Source organism: Mastigoproctus giganteus, chromosome 14 (genome assembly GCF_048544385.1).
Source record: "Mastigoproctus giganteus isolate SK-2022 chromosome 14, ASM4854438v1, whole genome shotgun sequence".
NCBI lineage: Eukaryota > Metazoa > Arthropoda > Arachnida > Uropygi > Thelyphonidae > Mastigoproctus > Mastigoproctus giganteus.
This window is the reverse complement of record NC_143588.1, coordinates 32,877,943-32,898,175: the sequence shown is the minus strand read 5'-3', so window position 1 is coordinate 32,898,175 and position 20,233 is coordinate 32,877,943. Positions and strand designations below refer to the sequence as shown.

The following is a 20,233-nucleotide window of genomic DNA, read 5'->3' as shown; positions in this document are numbered from 1 at the left end:
TTTGCATTCGTCAGAGTTAAATTGACACTGCTTAGCCAATCTGCCCAAATTATCTAGATCCTGTTACAGTAGCACACTGCCATTACTGTCATTAACAACCCTGCCGACCTTTGTATCATCTGCAAACTTCGACACTAAGCCTGATATACCTTCATCAATATCATTGATAAATATACAAAACAACAGTAGAACCAACACCAAACCCTGTGGGACTCCACTAATAACATTAGTCCACGAAGAGCAGCACCCATTGATTACCACCCTCTGTCTTCTCCCACTCAACCATCCTTTATTCATTGTAGCAACTTACCCTTAATACCATTCTGATCCAATTTCTACAGTAGTCTTCCATTTGCAACAGTGTCAAAAGCTTTCCTGAAATCAAAGTATATGGTATCAAAATTAATTTTTGCATCCATTTCCTTTTGTAACCACATAAAAACCAATCAATTTTGTCAGACAAGACTTTCCCTTAACAAACCAATGCTGTGTCTGAATTATTGCTGCAGTCTTGTCTAGATGATCCTGCAATGCATCTTTAACCAGTGACTCCCTTATTTTACCTGGAAGAGAAGTTAAACTAACTGGTCTGTAATTACTCGTGTCACCTTTTGATCCCCCTTTGTGAATTGGGGATACATTTGCACATCTCCAATCTGTGGGGACCTCCACTGAGTCCAAAGAGGCTCTCATAATTATCGCTAAGGGTTACTGGACAAGGGTAGCAGTAATCCCAGATTAACGTAACAACTGTGTGATACTGCAGTCAGGGTAGTTGAAAATGAAAAAGACCTGGGGTAATTGTGCAGTTAGATATAAAATTCTGTAAACAGTGCAGACAGGTAGCCATGCCATTGGGTTTTATCCATGATATACAGGAATTTTTCTTGAAGGGATAAGGAGGTGATTATTCTATTGTAAAGGCAATGGTCAGTCACATCTTGAGTACCGCGTACAGGTCTAAAGACATCATTTTAGGAAGGAATTCAGGCTGCTGGAGGGGGGGGATACAGTGTAGGGCAAACAAGATTGGGGAAGGAAACAATGGAGTGCTCTTACAAATAAAGGCTTCAGTTATACAAATTGCAACATCTGGAGACTAGGCGCCTGCAAGGAGATCTCATTGAGTTGTTTAAGACTGAATGGATTGAGGCTCATTGCTGATGGGATTGTTCCTCTTGCTCAGACTATGCACATGAGCAAGCAAAAATTCAAATTGAGGAAGGATTGTTGCAGAATAGATACGTGGATATATGCCTTTATCCAGCAGGTGGTTGACTGCAGGAACAAACTTCTATCTGATGTTGTGGAATGGATATTTTAAATAAGTTCAAGATAGAACTAGACAAACTGTTGTGGGAATGGATATATGAAATAGGAAGGTGTTTTTTTTTTTTTTTTTTGCTGATGCCGTATAAGCTTGCTTTCTCACATCATTAGTAATACTAATACTAACCAAGTGAATAGTATGTACTTTGTTAAAAGAAGGGAAAAAAATGTATGGTATTATGGTCTTTACATCCTGGATGCACTATCTGGTCTGCATGCAAGCAGGAATGAATGATGGGCAAATAGTGAGTGAAAATATGTGACAGTGCCTGTACATCTGTTTTTGCTCACAAGAATATATATCTATATGTAATTTAAAAAAAAAAAAAAAAAAAAGAATAGAAAAGTGTGCTGCATACATGTAGGCACGAGAGGGGTGAGATTGATTGGAGCGTATGTGTTGACCCTTGTGTCTGACAGGTGTCCTCTCCCAACTTGAATGAAATGCAGGAGGCAACCTACCTTGGAAACACCACCTTTGCTGATACCATGCTTTTTCTGTTTCTCAGGCAGAATAGCATGGGATGCTGGCAATGGCTTCAGCTGGGCTGCCTGGTGTGGGACATCAGAGTACCGACAAAAAAAATGCGTAGATGGTGAGCAAAACCCCACACTGGGCCCCCTGGTCCTATGAGTGTTCTCACAGTCTCTCATAAGGGCTCTTCCCTCACCTCTCCCAACACATTTTTCCTGGTGGTACCCTAGAACTCTTCTTTCCCAATTCTTCTATTTCCTGGTGGGAGCCTCCCTATCATTCACCCCTTTTCTCCAAGATTCAAACTGTCAACCCTGTACCTGTTTCAATAATCCCCCCCCCCACTTTGGGTCCTCCCTGGCAAGCTCAGCCGTTCCCAGGGTTTGTCCAACCAGAAACATATGCAACCCACTGCTTGGTCCGCATCCATGTGGTAAAGGATAGGCATTTGTGGGACTTTGATCTTCCAAAAAAGCAAAAAGGCCAGATGAACAACAGGCAAATATGCCTCAACACTACATTATGCAGACTACACTATAATCTACATTTTTCTGGCCTTTACAGAGTCTGTTCATCACAAAAGATCATCATGGAGTTGACAGCAACTCATAGGCCACAAGACCTGTAACCTTATACCGTATGTCACCAAGACATCAAGACAGTTCTAAAAATGTTGTTGTTGTTGTTGTTGTTGTTGTTTTGGTTTTTAGGAGCATTAGCAACTAAGGCCATATTGCTCCGGAATATGCGGTGGTCATTCCCTGACCTTTCCGCATCCTTCGTATTTGGTGGTGACGGGCTCGAACCCCGGTCTAATCAAGAAGCATGTGCTATGCACTGCTGCTTCTTCCCACCTGGCTACGGAGGCGCGTTGTTGTTGTTGTGGGGGTTTTATGGCGCATAAGCTGCGTTGGCTATAATGCGCCTATTCTTTTATTGTAATAATATATAAGAAATTCTTGTCACGTCAGAAAGGGCAGTAATCAGAGATGACTAAAAACTCCAATTTGTTTCAGAAAGTTAAAAAATTCCGGAATGTTTGCATTGTCACCAATGATATTCTCTAGAGTTATTGGTTTTCGAGGGTTAACCAAAGATAGCAGGGTTGATGTTCTGTCTTGTCTATAGTAGGGGCAGTCAATAAGTATGTGTTTAACAGTCAGATTTATAGAACAATGTGGACACTGTGGTGGATCGTCTCCTCTAAGTAAATAAAGATGGGTTAGATGGGTATGCCCTATTCTTGCCCTTGACAGGACTACTTCTTCTCGTCTTGATGTACGGATACTGGAGCTCCAAATTTTTGGATCATGTTTAAATTGAAAGAGTTTATTATTTGTTTGAGAGTGCCAGATTGTTGTCCATTCTGACATGCAGGCAGCTTGAATAGTTAAGACAAAATCTGACGGCGGAACAGGGATGTTAGTTAAGTCTAAGCTAGATGGATTTTTTGCAGCTTTATCAGCCAGTTCATTGCCCAAAATACCAGAATGTGCTGGAATCCAACAGAAGATGACCTGTTGATGCCGTTCTTCAATTTTTAATAATATACTTTGAATTTCGTCTATAAAAGGGTGAACTTTATCTGAGAAATTACATAAAGCCATGATTGAACTAAGCGAATCGGTGTAAATAACAGATTTTAAAGATCGATCAGCACAGAGATTTTGTAAGGCCAGTTTAATAGCATATAATTCAGCTGAAAAGATACTAAATTCAGGTGGAAGTGATACTGAAATAACAGTATTCGGAAACACCGCAGCTGCTCCAACGTTTGAATTAGATTTAGATCCATCTGTATAAATTGGGGTAAAATCACTATATCTTTGAGTGTGAGCTGCATGAAGCTGTATGATATTAGATGCTTGTAAAACTCCCTTTCCCCATTGGCAGAGATAAGTGTCACAAGTCACCAGAGGAAGAGAAGCCCATGGTGGTTGACAGCAGGTTGCTACCTGTTGTGCGGAATGAAAGGAAAGATTCCAAACTTCCATCAGTTCAAGGAGACGTAGACCAGCTGGCTTTACTATGCTAGGTTTATTTCTGAAGAGGTTTTCTAATGGGGGGATTGAACAAGTAGGACTGAATGGGATGTGCGGCACAACTTTGTATCTTAGCAGCATATTTCAGTAACAGTGTTTTTCTACGTAACGATAGTGGGGGCTCGTGAGCATCAATATAGAGACTGTGTGTGGGCGACGTTCTAAAAGCACCAAGTGCAATCCTCAAAGCACTGTGTTGAATGGGATCAAGCCAGCGTAATGCGCTCATTCTGGCAGAATCATAGATGGGAGCTCCATAATCAAGGCGGGATCTGATTAATGACCTGTATAGCCGAAGCAGAGAAGTACGATCTGCACCCCATGTTTGAGCGGATAAAGCTTTGAGTATGTTTAACTTTTTAAGACAGGAAGTACGTACATTTTTAATATGGTCTATAAAATTTAACTTGTTGTCAAGGGTTAATCCTAGAAATCTGATATTATTGGTGACCGGGATGGAGACATTAGAAATTTGAAGTTCGGGATCCGGATGAAGTTTGCGCTGCCTACAAAAATGGATAGCAACTGTTTTTTGCTGCGAGAGCCGATAGCCGATAGCTCTCTTTTGCTCTTAGCTTCTTGTAATTAATGAAGTTGGTTGTGGTTGGACAACGCCGAAATAAATTCCAGGCTTTAATTTTTGCTTTCTTTGCTTTGGTGCATTCCACCAGCAATTATAATGTTTGCGACCAGGGGGATTTGATAAGGGTATTGTGTCCTTGGCCACTTTTAGAAGATGTGACGTGATGAAATCTGTTACATTATCTATATTCTGGAACTGGATTTTTTTCTCATCAAGAGAGATTGATGTTCGAAATTTTGCCCAGTCTGCCCAAACAAATTTCCATTTCCTGGGGGGTTCGTTTGGAGGAGTTTTTGATATTAAAAAATTACATATGATTGGGAAGTGATCACTGCCCATAGGATCATTTGAAATATGCCACTCTATGCTTGGGACCAGCACTGGAGAACAAATTGAGAGATCTATTGCTGAGGTGTGTCCAGTTGGGAGTTGTATGTGAGTGTGTGCACCACTATTGAGTATGGTAAGATTTTGCGTTCTAAAAAATGAAGTTAGTAACTATACGCCAGTTAGACTGACTTTAGTGGTTATAAAATTTAAAACGCAATAATTAGGAGTGTAATTCAAGGCTATTCATATATAAATGGCATTCTGAAGGACACAACATGAATTTTATAAGGGAAAACCATGTTTAACTAAATATGCAGCTATTTCAACATAGTTTCTCATCCAGCTTGCAAGATGACAAGACCAATTTTCACATAGCTTATTTGTATTTTAGCAAGGCATTTGGCTCAGTTTCACATGAGAAGTTATTGTATAAGCTGGAACATGTTGGGATTTCTGGAAAGATTCTAAGGTAATCGCAGCAGGGCTGCTGAAGAGAAAAAAGGAAGAGGGTTGCGACTAATGGTTATTCTTCAGAATGCTGTAACATGAGAAGTGGGATCCTCAAGGAATATGGCCTTAGTTGCTAATACTCCTAAAAACCAAATAACAAACAAACAAACTATAGGTTCTAACACCATTGTGTTTGGGGTTTCATAAAAAAAAAAATGCTGATGGCATCTTTACTCTTTTTAGGACAATGCACATAAGGGATAAATTTAAATTTAAAAAGGATGGTTTTCAGTACAAATGTGCAAAAATTCCTTTCAACCCAAGAGTAACTGATTCTGGGAACAAACTTCAAACTAACCACTTTCCTGATACCATCAGGTGTCACAGAAGTGAGTAGTTAGACATATTATTAGACAGGATTGAGAGGTGAGGTGGGTGGTGTTGCTGATTTTTTTTTTTTTTTTTTTTGATAACACTGTGTAAGCTTGCTACCCTGCATCATTTGTTACAACTAAGGATAACAGCAGAAAAATTGGAATGGAAAATATAAAATACTGTTTACTAACATGGAGAAGATGGAGATGGGTGCAAGCTGAAGGCTTTAGGCCCAAAGTCAAAAATGGTACCAGCACACAAGGAGTGGGGAAAAAAAAAGTTTGTTATATTACAGGACAGCTGTGTGGCAAAAGAAATTATACTAAAAACTTACCATTACAGAAACCCAGGCATAGCATTCTGTTGCCAAATAGGCCTTGTATATTCTGTGGGGTCATGTGGATCTTAAAAATCATATGCAGAGTTATGTAGGTGTTCAAACACTGTAGTATAAAATCACCAGTATTCAAGTATCACTGTTCAATACTTGTATCATAAGTACAGGTCATATTCTCTAAATTTCAGTGTAAATGATTCAAACTGATGTGATAAAACTAGTATGAGACACAGAGGGGCAAGGAATTGACAGTCTTCTCTTGAACTCACCAAAAAAATAACAAAAGTAACTGAATGAAAATAAAAATATAAAATTCTTCATTATAAAACTTAATAATTAAAATAAAAAAAATATAAAAAAAATTTAAAAATAAACAACCTGATGCGTTTCCCTCCTCGTGTGAATTTCCCCAAGCTATCATTCTCAACCACTCACAGAGGTAACTTATTATAGAAATTAAGAACTTGTTGGCTAAAACAAAAAAATTTGTTTGTTTTAGTAGCAAGTTTTTTTTTTTTTTTTTTGTTTTAGTGAACATTTTGTCGTTATTTGTTTTAATATCTTCTCTCACAGCTTTATAATAGACCTTGGTAAGGTTCCCTTAGAGGGCTTCAGGGGTCCCCTCAGTGAGCCACAGAGCCCACTGAGGGGACTTCGATACTTGGACACAGTATTCCAACTGCAGTTGAAATGGATATAACTGATATAAATTAAATCTTATTTCTAGGAAAATAACAATAACTGATTACAGTAATGATAGGCATATGCTTCTAAAAAAGAAAATATAAGGATGAAAGGTAAGAAATTATTCCATTAATAATAAAATGTGTAACTACCTCATCAACTGGACTTGCAGTATTACTACTAAGTTCAATAAGTGGATGCGAAGAAGAAAATTCTACAACATTTAGATCCTGCTGAGATCTGGTTAATAATGGCTGTTTGGAAACAAGATCTTCCTGTTCTTGTGCTTCCACCTCCTCCTCTTCCACCTCTTTTGCTTCATGGGCCACCTCTGTATGAAGCCCAGTTTCATCTTCCTGTTCATGATCTTTATGTGAAATATGTCTATGTCGATGATGTAGTCGATGAAGTGGCTGATGATGGTGAAGGCTAGTAACTCTGTGCACTATTCAAAAAAATATGAATAGTGAACATTCTAAAGTTTAATTACTGTATATATCTACAGAAAATATTAAAATCAGTTTACACAAAACTGATCCATTTCTTTTAAAATATTTAGTAAGAAGCACACAAATCAATTTAAATACTTTATCTATTAATACAATATGATAACTGCAAGCATTTTCAATTTCAAAATAATAATAACCTAAAGTAGTAGTAGAAGTGGCATGTGATGCAAGAAAGCAAGTGTATGAGCTTATGCAGCATCAGCCAAAAAAAAAATTACAAAATTCGCTCCAAATGCCTACCAGTTCCTCCTTAAATTTATTTAACCTATCAACTTCCACAACGACAGATGTTTGTTTGTTCCTGAAATTAACCAACCGCTGGCTAAAGGCAAATTTATTTCCGCACATCTAGTCTACATGTCTTTTCTTAATTTAAATTTATGCCCCCTTAGGTTCGTAATCTGAACAAGTGGAAGGTTCCCATTCAAGGCCTTATACACCTCAATCAGATCATCGTGCAGATGCTTAGTCTCCAGCCACTGCAATTTGCAGAACTTAAGCCTCTCTTCGTAAGAGGATCCCTTCATTCCCCTCACCAATCTTGTTGCCCTTCTCTGTACACATTCAAGCAAATCTACAACCTTCCTAAAATGAGGCCTCCAGACCTGTACGCAGTACTCAAGGTGTGGCTTGACCATTGCCTTATAAAGAGGGACAATCACCTCCTTTTCCCTGCTAGCAAAATTGCTATATATCATTGACAAAACCCCATGACCTGCCCTGGCAGCCTGTCTGCATTGCTCAGAAAACTTCATATCTGACTGCACAATTACTCCCAGGTCTTTTTCATTTTCTACCACCTTAAGTGTAGTACCACACAGTTGGCAAATTTCTCTGGGGTTTTTTCTACCCATATGCAGTATTTTGCATTTGTCAAGGTTAAACTTCAGTTGCCACTTCTTAGCCCATCTGCCCAAATTATCTAGATCCTGTTGCAGTAGCACACTGCCATTACTGTCATTAACAACGCTGCCAACCTTTGTATCATCTGCAAACTTCGACACTAAGCCTGATATACCTTCATCAATATCATTGATAAATAGACAAAACAACAGAGGACCCGAAACTGAACCCTGTGGGACTCCACTAATAACATTAGTCCATGAAGAGCAGCACCCATTGATTGCCGCCCTCTGTCTTCTCCCGCTCAACCATCCTTGTATCCATTGTAGCAACTTTCCCTTAATACCATTCTGCTCCAATTTGTACAATAGTCTTCCATGCGCAACAGTGTCAAAAGCTTTCCTGAAATCCAAATATATGATATCAAAATTATTTTTTGCATCCAGTTCCTTTGTAACCACATCATAATATCCTTTCAAATTTGTCAGACAAGACTTTCCCTTCACAAACCCATGCTGTGTCTGAATTATTGCTGCAGTCTTGATGATCCTGCAATGCATCTTTAACAAGTCACTCCATTATTTTACCTGGAATAGAAGTTAAACTAACTGGTCTGTAATTACTTCTGTCACCCTTCGATCCCCCCCCCCTTTGTGAATTGGGGATACATTTACACATCTCCAGTCCGTGGGGACCTCCCCTGAGTCCAAGGATGCTCTCATAATTATGGCTAAGGGTTTCTTTAGTTGCTTTGCCACCACCTTTAATATAACTGGATAGATCCCATCCACCCCAGGTGCCTTTCTTATGTTTAACTTCAACAATTTCTCCTCCATTTTGCTCTCAGTTATTACAAAATCATTAAGCACCCTGCTACAATTTGATAACTTCCTGCCATTTTCAAACCTTAATAACTCCTCATGTGTGAATGTAGATGCAAAATACTCATTCAGTTTATTTGCTATCTGAGCAGGATCATCAACAGTGAATCATCGATATCAAGTGGACCAATCAGATTCATCCCCTTCCTTTTAGAGTTAATATAAGTAAAGAAATCCTTGCTGTTTTTCTTAGCATCTTTTGCCAAAGATTTCTCGTAATCTGCCTTCGCCTGCCTAACCTCCTTTGTGACCTGATTTATCAAATGAACTAATGAGACGAGTCTCATTAGTTCATTTGATAACCATTTAGGCCTAACAATATAACCTTGAACAATATTTCTTAATTTATGAAACTTTTAGTAGCATCCACGATTAATTCCTTGAATGCTTCCCACTTAGAATTTACTGTTGGTAACATCGTCAGTTGATCCCATTGGCTGATGCTGCATAAGCTTGCTTTCTTGCATCAAATGCCTCAACTAATGCTAATGCAGAATTTAAAAACTGTCTCAGACCACTGTACTCACCTTTACGGAAGCAAAAACCCTTTCCTTTACCTCTGACGGTAATTATATCTTTAAGTAAATCCCACATCAGTACACTGTGATCACTGTCACCTAGTGGTTCCTTTATTTGCAAATTCTTAATACACGAATGAATATTAAGAAAGTATGGTGGCAAAGACCCTACACAGCAGCCTAGCAGGAATGGGTCTCCCAGAGAACACTTACAAGGAAGTCCAGAAAGTTGCAATCCTGAACATCTGTAGGATAATCAGAGAATTCCTCAACCAACAGTAACACCAGACATTACAACCATCCTATGTACTTGGTAGCAGTACCCGTCACAGAGTGGAATCCCCCAATCAGGGAGAAATAATATAAGAGCAACAATAATAATAATAATCAGGAAGTACACGAATCTAAGACTGGAGATCAAAGAGATGTGGCATATGCAACAAGTTACAACCATCCCAATCATCACGTCAGCCACCGCTATGGTGTCAGAGACCCTATGTAGCAGCCCAGCAGCAATAGGTCTCCCAGAGAACACCTACAAGAAACTCCAGAAAGTCACAATCCTGAACACCTGTACAATAGTCTAAGAGTTCCTCAACCATCAGTAACACCAGACACAACAAAAACCACCCTGTGTACTTGGTAGCAATACCCGTCACAAGGTGGAACCCCCAATCAGAGAGAAATAATATAAGAGCAATAATAATAATAATAGAAGTGTGGATTTTTTTGTTTTGAAGTGCATTTGAGTTTATCACGATTGCTCATTACTGAAACACAGTGAATATAAATTCACCTGAAGTGTAAACAACGCTGTTGTCATAAACACAACAGAATTATAATGGTATAAAGCTGGGCAATGTAATGTACATTTTTCAGTATAATGTACATGAGAAAAAAGTGGTCTCCATAGCCAAGTTGTCAGGAGTGGGAGTGCAGTAGCACATGCTGTTTGAATAAACCAGGGTTCAAGCCCCTGACTGCTAAATGCGGTCAATCTGCCAACCCGCACTGGACCAGCATGGCAGATTACAGTCCATTTCTCTCAACACAAATTGTTGAGGAGGCTTCTATCCTGCAGTGGTGGATTGATAATGGCTGTAGTTTACCTTTTTTTAACATGAAAAAATAAAATAAAAAAAACTGCCGTCCAAGCATCAGGAATAGGTATAAAATATACACTGCTCTATCATTAATATCCAGACACCTGCCTTTAGATAATAAAAAAGAGCTTTTATTGTGTCATTTAATATTTTGTGCTAAAAACCTTTTGCTTTTATGATGGCCTTCAATCTTCACGTCGTAATCTCAACTAACTTTTTATAAATGTTAGGTGATATGTTCCTCCATTTGGCCTTTAATGCAGCCACTAGTTGCCCTTCTTCTTTGGGCAATCTTGACATGCACATACCCGATGATCCAATACATCCTAAGATGCTCGATAGGGTTCAGATCAGAACTCTGGGCTGGCCAATCCAACTTTTCAACACCCATGTCCTGAAACTACTCTGTTACGACCCAAGCAGAATGAGCTTCCACAGTGCATTGTCTTGCTGATACCGGTATGGGCCTTCCCCAAAGTATTGCCATAGTGCATAAATGTCCAGGCTGTCTTGGTATTACACAGCATTCATGGTTTTGTCGATAACGACTAATGGGCCCAAGCCAAATCATGAAAAGCAGTCCCATACCATCACACTGCCTCCACCAAACTTCATTGTTGGGAGGATACAATCAGGAAGCAACTGTTCCCCTGGCATTCACCACATCCAGGAACAGCCATCAGACTGGTAGAGTGCGAGCCTTGACTCATCTGTCCATAGGACTGTTTTCCACTGCTCTACAGTCCAGGATTCGCGCTCCTTACACTATGTTAATTGGCATCTAGCATTGTTGAGACGATTAATGGCTTGTGAACAGATGCATGACCACTGTAACCCATATCATGAGAGTCCTTCATATTGTACTAGTGCTGACATTTAGTACCAATACTCTCACAGAGGGTTTCTGTGACTTGAGACAATAGACAATGGCAAATTACAATTTAGTGCACAGTTCTTTGCAGAATTAGTCCCGTTCTGTTAGTTTTTGGGGTTTACCTGGCCATTTTTGGCAGATTCAGTCCGATTCCTCTTCCATTTGCATATGATGTCACTAACTATTGATCTAGGGATCCCCAGAGTGACTGTGATGTCTCGTACAGAATGCTTGCTTATGAGGCATCCTACTATCATTCCACATTGGAAGCCTGTTAATTCTGCTGAACGTGTCATCTTGCGTGCCCACTTCTGCAATTGTCTGTTCGAAGCCCAGTGTGCATATTTATAGCAAGTTCTGTGACACGTGTTGCAAGCATAGGACCTGTTTCCCCATCTATGGAGGGGTGTCCGGATATCGATGGTAGGGCAGTGTATATATAAATAAAATAAACTTTCTTCAAACAGGCCCCTGAGGTTGGATAAATTCATATTGTAGTTTTAAATGTTTTTCACCAACCTTATGTAGAAATAAAACACAATGAAAACGAAAACTGGAATCTTGATAACTATTTATTTATAATAAATTATATTTGCCTGTATTTACAATAAATTATATTTAACTTTACAACTAAAATATATGAAATATACATTAAAATATACTGGGTTAAGAACAATAAAATACATTAAAATATACTAAATTAAAAGCGATAAAACCATAGCTTTCGAAGGCTCCTGCCTTCTTCTTCAGCGGTATTTTCTTTGTTCTGCGGTGCATCTTTAAATACCAGCAGTTTCACGGTACTCATCACGTGTTTCATTCCCATGTGTTCTGTTCTCTTGTGTTATGGAATCAGAAGTGGCTCGAGAGTGGGTCATATGGAACCGTTCATCCCTTCTGAGGATGGTAGCCTCAAAGAGGGGATGGATCTGCGTTCCTCTATCTCTATTAATGTTCACTTTGGAACAGATCCGCAAACTCTCGAGCCACTTGCGGTCCCAGAACTTATGCGCCCGATCGGTGATGATAGCATCGTCCAGGGAGATCTGGTGCTGCTTCTCCCAAAAATGCTCGCCCATGGCGGACTTACCATACTCCGCATTTCTTATTGCCTTAGGCTGAACACAATCGTGTCACAAGTAAAGGACCCCATTCAAAAAGAGAATGCAAGTGGGGTCGTATATAGTATTAGATGCCCGGATTGTGGGGAGTGTTATGTAGGGGAAACAAAACGCTGTCTCAAAGATTGTCTGGGGGAGCACACTAAGGCAATAAGAAATGCGGAGTATGGTAAGTCCGCCTTGGCCGAGCATTTTTGGGAGAAGCAGCACCAGATCTCCCCGGACAATGCTCTCATCACCGATCGAGCGCATAAGTTCTGGGACCGAAAGTGGCTCGAGAGTTTGCAAATCTGTTCCACAGTGAACATTAATAGAGATAGAGGAACGCGGATCCATCCCCTCTTTGAGGCTACTATCCTCAGAAGGGATGAACGGTTCCATATGACCCACTCTCGAGCCACTTCCGATTCCATAACACAAGAGAACGGAACACGTGGGAATGAAACACATGATGAGTACCGTGAAACTGCTGGTATTTAAAGATGCACCGCAGAACAAAGAAAATACCGCTGAAGAAGAAGGCAGGAGCCTTTGAAACTTTGGTTTTATCGCTTTTAATTTAGTATATTTTTATGTATTTTACTGTTCTTAACCCAGTATATTTTAATGTATATTTTATATGCATATTTCATATATTTTAGTTGTAAAGTTAAATATAATTTATTGTAAATACAGGAAAATATAATTTATTATAAATACATAGTTATCAAGATTCCAGTTTTCGTTTTTGTTGTGTTTTATTTCTACATAAGGTTGGTGAAAAACATTTAAAACTACAATATAAAATAAACTGTATTCATGCTATGAGTAAGCAAATCCGCAAAATGTAATAGTGGGTCAAGGTCGAGCTTAGCAACTTCCACAGGGGGTCGTCACTGGAGGCCACTGCAGCAAAACTGAAATGCTCTACATCAATGATGGCTGATGTAATCACCAAATGCCATGCAGCAAATATTTAGGTAGACCACAAAAAATTCACAGAAAAACAATGTGCATTCAAAAGTGTGATGCACAGATCCTGTCAGCCTTTATCAAATATCATATTACGTTCTTAGCGTTTTTTCACCAACCTTTCATGGAGTAAAATAAAATTAAAATAAAATAAAACAAAACAAATCTTGATAACTATATTTACAATAACCTGTATTTACAAAATTAATATACGTATTACAATGTTAAAAGTATTAAAACACAAGATTAAAATGCATTAAAATATACTAAGTTAAAAGCGATAAAATCCCGTAGCTTTCAAAGGCTCCAGCCTTCTTCTTCAGCAGTACTCTCTATTATTCAGTACACCTTTAAATATCAGCAGGGTAATGGTAGGCATCACATGTTTCCATTCTCACGTGTTCCGCTCTCTTGCATTGTGGAACCGGAAGTGGCTCGAACGGAAGTCGTACGGAACCGTTCATCCTTTTTTAGGGTAATAGTCTCTAAAAGGGGGTGAATCCGTACACCCCTATCCCTATTAATGTTGGTTGTAGAGCTGATCCGCAAACTCTCGAGCCACTTACGGTCCCAGAACCTATGCGCCCAATCGGTGATAGTGGCATCGTCTGGGGAGATCTGGTGCTGCTTCTCCCAAAAATGTTCGGCCACGGCGGACTTGTCATATTCTGCATTTCTTATTGCTTTTTTTTTTTTTTTTTAATCCGGGCTTGACGGATTATATAACTAGAGTATTAAGAAAATATCAGACACGCTGTGTGCAGCTTCCGGGACGAAGACTGCGCACAGTTGTGTCTCAAGTTAAGGACCCCATTCAAAAAGAGGATGCTAGTGGGGTCGTATATAATATTAGATGCCCGGATTGTGGGGAATGTTATGTAGGGGAGACAAAACGTCGGCTCAAAGATCGTCTGGGGGGAACACAAAAAAAAAAAAAAAAAAAAAGCAATAAGAAATGCGGAATATGACAAGTCCGCCGTGGCCGAACATTTTTGGGAGAAGCAGCACCAGATCTCCCCAGACGATGCCACTATCACCGATCGGGCGCATAGGTTCTGGGACCGTAAGTGGCTCGAGAGTTTGCGGATCAGCTCTACAACCAACATTAATAGGGATAGGGGTGTACGGATTCATCCCCTTTTAGAGACTATTATCCTAAAAAAGGATGAACGGTTCCGTACGACTTCCGTTCGAGCCACTTCCGGTTCCACAATGCAAGAGAGCGGAACACGTGAGAATGGAAACATGTGATGCCTACCATTACCCTGCTGATATTTAAAGGTGTACTGACTGAATAATAGAGAGTACTGCTGAAGAAGAAGGCTGGAGCCTTTGAAAGCTACGGGATTTTATCGCTTTTAACTTAGTATATTTTAATGCATTTTAATCTTGTGTTTTAATACTTTTAACATTGTAATACGTATATTAATTTTGTAAATACAGGTTATTGTAAATATAGTTATCAAGATTTGTTTTGTTTTATTTTATTTTAATTTTATTTTACTCCATGAAAGGTTGGTGAAAAAACGCTAAGAACGTAATATGAATATACCCAACCTCAGAGGCCTATTTGAGGAGTTTATCAAATATCATCTACCAGGTGTTCACAGAAACTGATATTAATAGAGCAAGGATACATAGGGAGACACACAGAACTGTACTTTTCAGAACAGCTCTGGCACACAAAGCCAAATATTGCAGCATGGAGTTCTCAACTTGCTTGGTGCACAATACATTGTAACTGCTCTCATGAAAGTTAGAAAACTGTAATAGAGTAAAAAAATCGGGATCTGCTATATGAATATTAATTTCTTAATTGAATCTGCTAGAGGAAACACACAGCTATCACATGGTTTTCCATCTGACAGCTGTATTTTTCTCTAGCAGATTCAATAAAGAAATCAGCAGATTCAAATTTGAATGAATAGTTCACTACACCCGATTCTGACATATTAGAAACCTCATAAATCTGAAAATATTAAAAATCTTGCATGTTTTGAATATTTTGCTGACCGTATAGGGGCAGGGGGGGGAGAAGAACCACAAGTATAGTAGTTATGCATTATGTTCCCTTAATAATTTCTAAACACCACTCTCATACTGCTTCACATATTTTCTGGACTGTATGTCATTGTCCCATTTGTATTTGCAACAAATCATTTATTTTGTGAGACATTCAGTACTAATTCAAAGTATAATACTTAGTAGTAGAGTAGTATATATTTAGTTCTTAAGGCAAATTGATTGCTAAAATCATATCATGCCATTTGTCCCACATATTAGAATATATTGGACTTTCACAAGAAATGACCTAAGAAATGACCTTCATTTCTTAGGCAAGCACACTATTCATCAGACCAAGTCGGTAGCACAGGCTCACACTTTGAGTTTAACTCTCTGTGATATCACACTTTGAGTTTAACTCTCTGTTTCTATAACCTTCACAGAGATATGTCTCTATGAAGGTTATAGAAATCGAGGGTAGTGTATTAATTAATAAAAATATTTAAATGTTATTTTCAACAACATTTTCAGATTATTTAGTTAGCAAAAGCCATATTTATTTTATTAGGCAATCTAAAGCTCTTCCTGAATTCACAAAGGTAAAGTTAAAATTTTGTATCTGATCATGTAGTTGCACTGAATTATGTTATCTGTTCACCTAAGCTTGCTGAGTATAGATATATACATACATAATATAAATTACCAATGAATACTTAGGCAATTTGTATAACCTTAAAAAAAAAAAACAGAACCTTCAAAAATATGGAATGTGCTGTCTTAAATATGCTAGATTTATGAGATTCTACAGTATTTTTGCATTTGTTGATACACTAATGCTTTACACTGGACATGCATAAAAATTAATTATTATACATTAATAACCACACTTATACCACGTGAAATTAATAATATAGTTTATTAAGCTTATAGCCCAAGCCACTATACATTTAAGGTGACATTTCAGACATCTTACTGATATGCACAATCAGACCATGCCGTTAGAGGTAGAAAATAGAAAGAGTTACAATTTGAGAACATTTGTAATTAATTATAATCCAATAAATATTAATTGTGAATTTTAAGTATAAAGAATTTTAGGTTAAATTTCTGTTTGGGTTACACTAGAAAACAGATATTAAGAATAAGTAAAAAAATACAGATAAACATGCATAAAAATTAAATTCTTAACAGCTGTCAGACCCCTGCTTGCCAATACTTCCAAAACCAGATGTGCATATTGGCAAGAGGTGCTGCCAATAGTTAATTTATGGGAGAGGCATTAAATCTATTAACCAATAATAAGCTACCAAGTTAATTTATGGGTGAGGAATCAAATCTATTAACCAATTATAAGATACCAAGTTTTACTCTCCTAGATCCAGTAGTTCTGGTTGGAGTGGAAACCTTGGAGTGAACTTTACCCTTATACTCCGATTGTCAGTGTTTGTTGTGCACATGCGTTCTGGGAGTCTGGAGGGGGTTATATGTGGGCTGCTCTTCCAGATATCTGAACTATTTTCTTTTTTTATATATTTTCTTCTATTTTCTTGTTGAATAGATGGAAATATTGAGGGCAGAATTCAATGCCTTGTTTTATTGATGAGGCCCCAAACATTTTTATGAAGAAGGCTTATTTAAATTTTCTTCTGTTGTGCTGGTTGTATGTAGAAAGGATGCTAGTATTGGTAAAGTCCCGTGTGTCACCACATTGGAATGCATATAGGGCTGTGTCAGATTCTTTCATATTGTACATCTTTTTGATGTTCTTTGATTCTGCAGTTCAGTCTGCTATATGATTCTCCTATGTATGTACCCACCACACCTAGTCTATGTTATAAACAGGTCCTCTAGGATTTTGGGGTTATTGGACTGTTGTTTTAGAATCGGCTTAACCGAGACCAAACCGTTGAAAAAGGTGGTAATTCCATATTTTCTTGCTTCTGTTGCTATTTTCTGTACTGATTGTTGGTATGTAAGGTATGCATATGGTGGTTCGTCTGTCCCTGCTTGGTTGGGATTATGTGAAGGTCTTGGAGATGTCTTCTATTGCTCTGTTCTTAACATGTAGATGATTGCATTTTATTATGCAATGTTTTATTGCATAATAAATTCATAAACAAAAGTTTTAGTGTACATTTTCTGAAACTGCTGTTGTTAATATAGGCAATGTCTTCAGAACTTAGTGCAGATTCCCAAATACGTTCAAATTAATCAGGCATTTTTTTTTATATTTAATTCATAAAATTATAGGTTTTTCTTCCTTTTCATGTGGCTCATAATCTGCATTAGAACCATTACATGGATCTAATGCAGAGTGATTGAAGAAGCTCAGTAATTACTAAACTATGCAGTGCAATTAACACACTGGGTTGTTGCACCTGGTCTACAAGAAAATTTGACTTTTTTTTCCTTTTTTTTTAATCCAGAAAATTACTTCCCATGTGGTTTGAATGTACAAAATTTGTTAGGGCACAGGATTTTTTAATTGCTGTTTACAAACAAGATTAATGACTTCTGATAATAAGTAATTTGATTCTTGCACTACTTCTATTGGAATGAGCAGAAGCCTGGAAAACAAGATGCAGGGTATTTCAGAGACTGCTGTGACTCATTGCACTATAAGTAAACACATGGGTTGTGTTAGGGTAGCTAAGAATAGAAACAAGTGCATGCATACTTGCATATACACCAATGCTAGGAGCTTGGTAAATAAATTTGATGAATTTGAGGTATTGGCCAAAACATCAAAGGCAGATATTGTGTGGGATATCATAGATATGGTGTCATACGGATATAAGGAATGCAGAACTAGAATTTTGGGAGCACAATATGTACAGCAAGGATACACAGGATAGCAAGGGAGCAGAGGTTATGCTATTAGTTAAGAAACACATGAAATCCAAGGAAATGTAGCCAGTCAACATCGCTGGACAGTGCAGTGTCGACTCAGTTTGGAGTGACATAAGCACTGAGAGATCAAAATTGACAGTAGGAGAGTGTTATAGGCCTAATGACTCTGATGAGTATAAATAAACTGTACAGGGAAATAGAGTGGGCCAGTAAATCAGAGAGTCTTATAATGGGGGATTATAATTACCTGGATATTGATTGGAATTTGTGAGATGGTCACTAGCAAGGCCTCTGTGGATTTATTAGATGATTGTTTTCTACATCAGCATGTTCGGGAGGCAACTACAGGGAGTAATACTCTTGATCTGATTATCAGTATTGATTCTTAATGCATGAAGAATCTACATAGAAAGGAACCACTAGGTGGCAGTGATCACAGTGTGCTGAAGTGGGATTTACTCAAAGAGGTAACTACTGTCAGGGGTAAAGGGAAGGATTTTTGCTTTCGTAAAGGCAACTATGGTGGTCTTAGACAGTATTTAAATTCTATACAGTGGGACCAACTGAGGATGTTACCAACAGAAAATTCAAAATGGGAGGCATTCAAAGAATTAATCTTGGAAGCTACTAGGCTTTACATACCAACTAAGCAATATTGTTCAAGGTTTAGGCCTAAATGGATGTCAGATGAACTAATGAGACATGTGGCAGAGAAAAAAAATGCATGGGATACATATAAATTAATTATTTATTTATTTATTTTTAATCGGTGACATGGAAGCCTCTGACAGATATAAGCTGGTCTGTAACCAAGTCACAAAGGACACTAGGCAGGCTAAGGCAGTTTATGAGAAATCTTTGGCGAAGGATGCCAAGAAACACAGCAAAGAGTTCTTTACCTAAGTAAAATCTAGAAGGAACGGGATGAATCAGATTGGGACACTGGATATTGATGGTTCAACTGTTGATGATCATGCTCTGGTGGCTAACAAAGTAAATGAGTATTTTGCATCTACATTCACACATGAAGAGTTATTCGGGGAGGAGAATGCCAAAGGTGAATTAAACTCTGGCAGTGAGCTAGATGATTTTGTAATAACTGAGAGTAAAGTGGAGGAGAAATTGTTGAAGATAAGGATAAAAAAGGCACCCAGGGTGGATGGGATATATTCAGTTATATTAAGGGAGGCAGCAAAGGAAGTAAGCAAATCCTTAGCCATAATTATGAGAGCTTCCTTGGACTCAGGAGGGGTACCCATGGACTGGACACTTGCAAATGTGACCCCAATTCACAAAAGAGGATCAAAGGGAGACACAAGTAATTATAGACCTGTTAGTTTAACTTCTGTTGCAGGGAAATTAATGTAGGCACTGGTTAACGAAGCATTGTAGGATCATCTAGACAAGACTTCAGTTATAGCTCGGACACAGCAACGTTTTTAAGGGGAAGTCTTGTCTGATCAATTTGACTGGATACTACGATGTGTTTACAAAGGAAGTGGATGCAGGGAATAACTTTGATATCATATATTTGGATCTTAGAAAGGCTTTCGATACTGTTGCACATGGAAGACTGCTGCACAAATTCGAGCAGTGTGGCATTGGAGGGAAATTGCTGCTATGGATAAAGAGATGGTTGAGTGGGAGTAGATCGAGAGTGGTAATCAATGGACACTGCTCTTCATGTATTAATGTTATTAGTGGAGTCCCTCAGGGTTCAGTTTTGGGTCCATTGTTGTTTTCTATATTTATAAATGATATTGATGATGATATATCAGGCTTAATGTCCAAGTTTGCAGATGATACGAAGGGTTGCAGGATACTAATGACAGTACGCTGCTGCAAAAGGATCTAGAAAAGTTGAGCAGATGGGCTGAGAGGTGGCAAATGAAGTTTAACATTGACAAATGTAAAGTACTACAAATGGGAAGCAATAACTCCATAGTAACGTATCAACTCTGTGGTACTACACTG

General features: G+C 38.3%; 1 protein-coding gene across 1 annotated transcript in view; it reads right to left on the bottom strand.

Moving 5' to 3' along the window:
- The window catches only part of LOC150075056 (band 3 anion transport protein-like), a 934,629-nt gene that overhangs the window by 660,932 nt on the left and 253,464 nt on the right, over positions 1-20,233 (bottom strand). The window contains exon 4 of the mRNA XM_090388866.1: positions 6,758-7,050. Within this exon, the coding sequence (XP_090244992.1) occupies positions 6,758-7,050 (293 nt within the window). The remainder of the gene's footprint in view (positions 1-6,757; positions 7,051-20,233) is intronic.